Here is a 6,905-nt window from a genome sequence, read left to right on the forward strand (position 1 = left end):
TCACAGAGTCAAATATTCAGACTAAATGTAATTGTGGCAAAGATGAGTTTTGAATATAGAACTATTTGGTATGTATATTTAGATACTAATCTTCTGAAATACGCTTCTCAAATTTTGAGCTAGGTATCTCTTGAAAACTAAATTTTTATAATTCATTTCAAGTTTTTTCTCCACAAAAACATCTGAATTCTCTAAAAATAGATTGTCTGTGGCAGTTACTATTTGTGTTTGCTGTTATATCTTTCTCTGTGGTGTATATGGCAGTGTGTGAGGACACCTCACTTGCTAAGCAAATTTCACCTTTTAAAATGCTTAGTCTGCTACTGCCGTATGCCATTAAACATTAAAACTATACCATTAATTTTTTGTCTAATTCTTTGCTCACCAAGCAGCCAGTTTAGATTTTCCAGATTTTCCTCAGGCCAGCTTCTAAATGCCTGTCCTGCTTCAGAGAGACATTCCTCATTTCATTACTTTTTTAAAAAGAGCACGTCTCTGCCTCCAGTAGTAATGTGAATTACTTAAATGGCAACTGTTTTCCTTCATGATCCAGTTAACCCATTCATGTGCCACCACATTCTTCCATCCCCATGTGTGGTTTGTACTCTGCTGTCCACCCCTAAAGTCACTGTGTGTGTTCAGGCCCTTGTCATCTTTTATGCCAGTCCCCTAGCTAATCACCTATCTACCTTCAGTCTTTCTTATACTTCTGCTTCCAAATTCTGATTGTCTCTATAGCTGCTAGAGTGAACTTTCTAAAATACAAGTCTGTCCATGTCATTATGTGGTTAAAATCTATCAAATATGCTCCATTCCCTTGAGGGTCAATTCCATACTTGTTAAGAGGTACAGAGGCCACTTTCCCCTCAGCTATCCCTGAGCTGCCTCTCCAGGTGCACTTCCTGTGGTTTCTTCTGATGCTTCTTGAACTGTAGACACTCAAACCCTCCTCCATGGCACTCTAAACTTCTTTGTCTTTATGTATGCTGTTTTTTCTGCAGTAAAAATATTCTTTATTGTTTCTGCCTGGCAGTCACCGACCTACTCACACATTCATGCTCCTAAAAATCTTTTCTGGAGTGAGTAGCATAAATAAATAAGTAGCTACACAGACTGAGCACTCATTTGCTTCTTAAATGTAATTCCTAAAATATATTTGAGTTTAAATCTACATATTAATATCTGCTCTTTATTTGAATGCCTGTTCTGTGTTCCTTTTTCCTTTTTTTGATTTGTTAGAGTATTTTAAATTCTTCTGCTCTTCTCTATTTAAGCTTGGTGGTTACAAGTTGTTCTACTTGTCTTGTTGTAATTAACTTAAAGGCCACAGTATGTATCCTGGACTTATTACAAAGTCTGACATAAGGGAGTTACCTCTTCATAGAGGAGTTACCCTTTTTTTTGTTGTTGTTGTTTGTTTGTTTGTTTGTTTTGAGACAGAGTCTCTCTCTGTCGGCAGGCTGGAGTGCAGTGGCACAACCTTGGCTTACTGGAACTTCTGCCTCCTGGGTTCAAGCGATTCTCCTGCCTCAAGTAGCTGGGACTACAGGCGCCCACCACCATGCCTGGCTAATTTTTGTATTTTTAGTAGAGATGTATTTTGTTTCAGAGATGGGGTTTCACCATGTTGGCCAGAATGGTCTCAATCTCTTGACCTCATGATCCGCCCACCTCAGCTTCCCAAAGAGCTGGGACTACAGGCGTGAACCCCCACACCAGGCACCAGGCCAAGGAGTTACCTCTTTCTGGGCTTTAACTTCCTCCTGACTTAACTGTTACTGTGGTAATGTATTGTAATGCTCTATATAGCTCAAACTCCACAAAATGTTTTGTTTTACAGTGCTATCCTGCTGATACTCAATTTACATACATATTTATATTTACTATCATACTTTATTCTCCTGCATCTTCAGTCTTCCATTTGTGATCGCTGTCATTTTATTTGAAGAATATACCTTAATTCAGGTTCAGTGAGTTTATTTTTGCATGAAAATATCTTTATTTTGACTCTATTTTAAAAGGATCTTTCGTCGCAACCTCCGTCTCCCAGGTTCAAGCGATTCTCCTGCCTCAACCTCCCGAGTAGCTGGGATTATGGGATTACAAGCATGCACCACCACGCCCAGCTAATTTCATTTTTTTTGTTGTTGTTTTTGTTTGTTTGTTTGTTTTTAGTGGAGATGTGGTTTCTCCATGTTGCTCAGACTGGTCTTGAACTCCTGACCTCAGGTGATCCACCTGCCTCAGGCTCCCAAAGTGCTGGGATTACAGGTGTGAGCCACTGCGCCCAAACTTAAAAGGATGTTTCTACTGGTTATGGAATTTTGATAGTTGTTTAATACCAGCACTTTAAAGATAACCAATTATCTTCTGGTTTTAAAGTTTCTTTGAGGAATCTATTATTATTCTTATTTTCTCTTTTTCAAATACATCATGCCTTCCCTAGCTGCCTTTAGTCGTTTTTCTTTTTGTTTTTTCAGCAATTTTATTGGGAGGTGCCTCATGTAGAGTTTTGTCATCATCCCTCCACCCCTACCCCCCTGCTTTTTCTTTTGCATTTATGCTGCTTGAGGTTATAAACATCTCTTTAATTTGGGGCCTTTTTTTCACATATTAATTCCATTTCATTCTCTCTTGTCCTGAGAATCCAATTAAACATACTAGGATCCCTCATCCCTATCCCTTTCCCAGTACTCCTACATCCTGAATTTGCTTCATTTTGGATGTTTTCTTCTGACCTATCTTCCAGTGTGCTAAAATCTCACCTCAGTTATCTAATCTGCTGTAATCATTAATTGAGTTCTTTTTGTTTTCACTTACTATTTTTTTCTTTTATAGTTTCTGATCCTCTGCTGAAATTCATAATCTTGACTTTTACTTCCTTCAATATGTAAGGCACAACTGTTTTAAAATTTATGTGGTAATCCTATTATGTGGATCCCTTATGAGTCTGTTTCTCTTGTTTTTAGATTGCAATCACATTGTCTTGTCTTATGTAATGCCTGGTTTGTTCTGATGGAGTGGTGAAATTTGTTTAGGAAAATTGTAGGGGGAATTTGAGGTCCCAGATGATGACATCATCCTACAGAAAAGATTTGAGATTACCTCTAGCAGGTGGTCATCACTTTGTTCCAGTTATCTATGAAGTTCATTGAAAAATGGCTTAATCTGTTTAAAGGATATCATATGGCCTGTTTAGTACTCCAAGTGTGCAGCTCTTTTCTGGTCTCAACACAAAGCCTAGGGCTTTTTCTCGGGGGCCTTCTCATTGTCAACCCTGAACTCACCTTTTGTTTCTCTTAACCCAGGGATCTGTTGAAAGTTCTTCTCAACCTTCGTATATGTCTGTCTTATCTTTAATATGTGGATGAACCTGGGGGACAATGGCTTAAAATGCCAGACTTACTTATAATTCTGTGCGTTTTCCTACTGAATTTTCTTCACAGCTTTCTGATGCCTTCAAGCACATTCTTTATATTTTTGTCCACATGTTCTTATTTTCAGTGTTTGCAGACTAACTCATCCATTATTGGAATCAAAATTCTCTTGAATCATTCTTTAAGATTTGTTTTTTACACATCCCCTCCTAAGCCAGAGTCAGAGACGGATTGTTCTATTCTTATATGCACCTTTTATACATTCAGCTGTGAGCTCTTTTAGTGCAGAGGTGGTACTTACCATACCCAAACCTTTACCTTAGCCTCTTCTAAGGTAACTAGTATGTTATAATCACTCACAAAATATTTGCTGAAATATGAAATGAGCAGTTATAAAAGAATACATAAACCTTTTTCTCTTTGGTGTTAATACCTTTTTTTACTATAGCTTCTCTATTTTTGTTTCCAAATCATAGAAAAGTTCCAAGTATCTTTTGTATCAGAACTATGAGTAAAGAAGTACAAGGGTAACTACAAGTAGCATTTTTAAACCATTAAATGTTGCTGCCTTTACAATTTGTGTTACAGCATGCTGACATCTTGAGCTTGAAATTTATCAGATTAAAGCCAATTTTCAGTACATAGCACCCTGATTACAGGACAGTTTGGATTCTTTTTTGTTCAACAGACATTGGTAATACTCAGATATGTCTCTCTGCTTAATCATAATTCCTTTGAAATAGGTAGGGGAGCTCCATATCTGAAGCGTGAAAATGTTCTGTGGTTAGCTGTACAGTTAGAAGGCATGTTCTAAAAAGCCCTTTCATTGGCTGTCTTTATCATGGCACCAGTCTTGGATTGAGAAACAGCCCGTAAGAAAATTAATTAGTGTTTTTTCCATGGTTAAAAATAAGAGAAGAATTATCCTCTGTTTTATCCTAATAAGCTTAACTGTGTTAGGTTGATCAGTTCTGGCTTTCTACATTGAAGAAAAGTGAGCATTCATCATTTCAAAGCAACAGTCTTTCCGATGGGACACATAGTTTTTTTTTTTATTACATTTACTTATTAGTGAGGAAAGAAATATGAGACATTAGAAAATGCAGGTGATGTATCAACAGGCCACAGCTGGATTTTTATCCTAAAGGACAGTTTGAATTCCTTCCTGTGACTTTGTATAGTCTGTGCATTTTTAAGAATAGGATAGGAAGTGACATTTTAATAGAGTATTCAGATAGAATGCCAGGAGGAAAAGAGAAATACTTTCACTGACAAACAGTTTTATCTTAGGAAATTAAGTCAAGAAGAGTATGCGCGACAAGAAAGAGAGCAGAGGCTATCAGCTGCTGATGAAAAGGCAGGTTCAGCTGCAGAGGAAGTAAAAACTTACAAGTAAGTTCACCCTCTAAAGACAGTGTCACTGGCTAATGAAACTAGGTTTTTGTTTTTTTTTTAGCACAAAAGCATACATAAATGGTTAGAGGGCATGAATACATAAATTCACACAAAAGGAAAACTAAATTTTAAGTTAACAAATAGAAAAATATTAACAAACACCCAGTGCTGGCAAAACTGTAAGGGAACTTGGTTCATGCAAACAGTTCTGGGGGTAGGGGCGTGGAGGCGGGCAGTTTGTTATATGTTGTATAAAAAGCCATTAAAGTGATTTTGCCATTTGATAGACCCAGTAGTCCTAACTTTGGGAAATTTTTTTATGATATAGTTAAAGGATGAAAAAAGAAAAAAAATGTTTATAGTGGAAGATAACAGGATTATTTGAGAAACATATTTAGGAACAGTTAAAGTAGCTCTGTTAGGGTACAGTTGTTAGGGTAAGTGTTAACATAGTTATATTGTTTGGATTTTTATTTGGTTGTACATTAACTCATAAAGCCAATTGTAATTCTTAGGCGGAGAATAGAAGAAATGGAAAAAGAATTACAGAAAACAGAGTGGTTATTTAAAAACCAGGTAATGATTCTCATCTCCTATTTAGTGCCCAGAATTCTTTGATAATTAATACAGGCTATTATAATGAATCTGCAAGCATATTTTATGATGTATTATCTCTTTCAGATCGCTACCCATGAGAAGAAAGTTCATGAAAACTGGGTAAGATTTCTTTTTTCTTTCTTTTATTTGGTGCATAATCTCCTAGAACTTAATTTCAATGTATTTCTTCAATAGCTCAAAGCTCGTGCTGCAGAAAGAGCTATAGCTGAAGAGAAAAGTGAAGCTACCAACTTGAGACACAAGTATGTGATTTTGATGCCTATGTATTCAGTGTTAAATCTTAAGAAATTCGTTTCTGTTTCATATTTAAGTCTTTCTTAAATACTCTTTCTCTACATTGAAGATTATTAGAATTAACACAAAAGATGGCAATGCTGCAAGAAGAACCTGTGATTGTAAAACCAATGCTAGGAAGACCAAATACACAAAACCATCCCCGGAGAGGTAAGGGAGCACCTCTTAAAGGGCAAAAATCTATTTCTGGTGTAAAATGTATATGAATGACTCGTGATTCTGTGTGTAATGGTTATGATACCCTATGAATAATACCAAGAACTTAAGAAAAAAAGGCTGTCTTAAAATGGTAACAAGACACTGCCATGTTTAGGTCCTCTGAGCCAGAATGGCTCTTTTGGCACATCCCTTTTGAGTGGTGGAGAATGCTCCCCTCCACTGACAGTGGAGCCACCTGTGAGACCGCTCTCTGCTACTCTCAGTCAAAGAGATATGCTGAGAAGTGAATTTGGTGAGCATTCCCATTTTCCTTGCAATACAGTTCCAGGTGGCTTTTTCCCTTTTATTTGAGGATTCTAAAGCAAACAACACTTTAGAATTTGGGTCTGTCCAGTATAGAAAGGAAAATTTCTTAATTTGTCCTGATGGATAAGTATTCAACTGCAAGGATTATTTTAGAACAGAAGGCATTTATTATTTCCCTTGAGGTCCTTATATTGTTTCTTTTAAATTTTTTTTACTATGAATTGTAAGCCTTTATCTTTAAATTAAAGTTCTGTGGGATTCAACTCCCAAATACAGCTGACCCTTGAACAACAGAGGATTGACTTGTGCAGGTCCGTTTATAGGCAGACTTTTTTCAAAAAATACTTTGGGAAATTTTTTGACTTTGCAATAATTTGAAAGAACTTGCAGATGAACCAAACAGCCTAGAAATATTTTTTAAAAATTAGGTATATCATGAATGCATAAAATAAATGCAGATACTAGTCTGTTTTATCATATACTATTGTAAAATATACAAAATCTATTTTAAAAAGTTTATGAAAACTTACACACCCAAACACAGATGTACATGATGCCATTCACAATTGAGAGAAAGTAAACACATGTAAAGGCACAGCATTAAATCATAAATGCATAAAGCTGGCTGTAGTACACACTGTACTACCACAATAATTTCATAGCCTCCTCCTGTTGCTATGACAGTGAGCTCAAGTGTGGTGGGTATCCACTTAAAACACCGTGTGATGTTGATCTCCATGTAAACATATTCTCTAA

General features: G+C 36.4%; 1 protein-coding gene across 1 annotated transcript; it reads left to right on the forward strand.

The window, feature by feature from the left end:
• Window positions 1–4,667: 4,667 nt before the first annotated feature.
• Window positions 4,668–5,875, forward strand: LOC116547568 (transport and Golgi organization protein 1 homolog; the record flags this gene model as incomplete). The annotated part of the gene is made up of 5 exons (XM_032273485.1): window positions 4,668–4,769; window positions 5,288–5,348; window positions 5,454–5,489; window positions 5,565–5,632; window positions 5,734–5,875. Coding segments are annotated over 5 exons (409 nt in total), but the record flags the coding sequence as incomplete, so codon positions are not given.
• Window positions 5,876–6,905: the final 1,030 nt, after the last annotated feature.

The sequence above is a fragment of the Sapajus apella genome, unplaced genomic scaffold (genome assembly GCF_009761245.1).
Source record: "Sapajus apella isolate SASKATOON/1434 unplaced genomic scaffold, GSC_monkey_1.0 scaffold3611, whole genome shotgun sequence".
Taxonomy (NCBI): domain Eukaryota; kingdom Metazoa; phylum Chordata; class Mammalia; order Primates; family Cebidae; genus Sapajus; species Sapajus apella.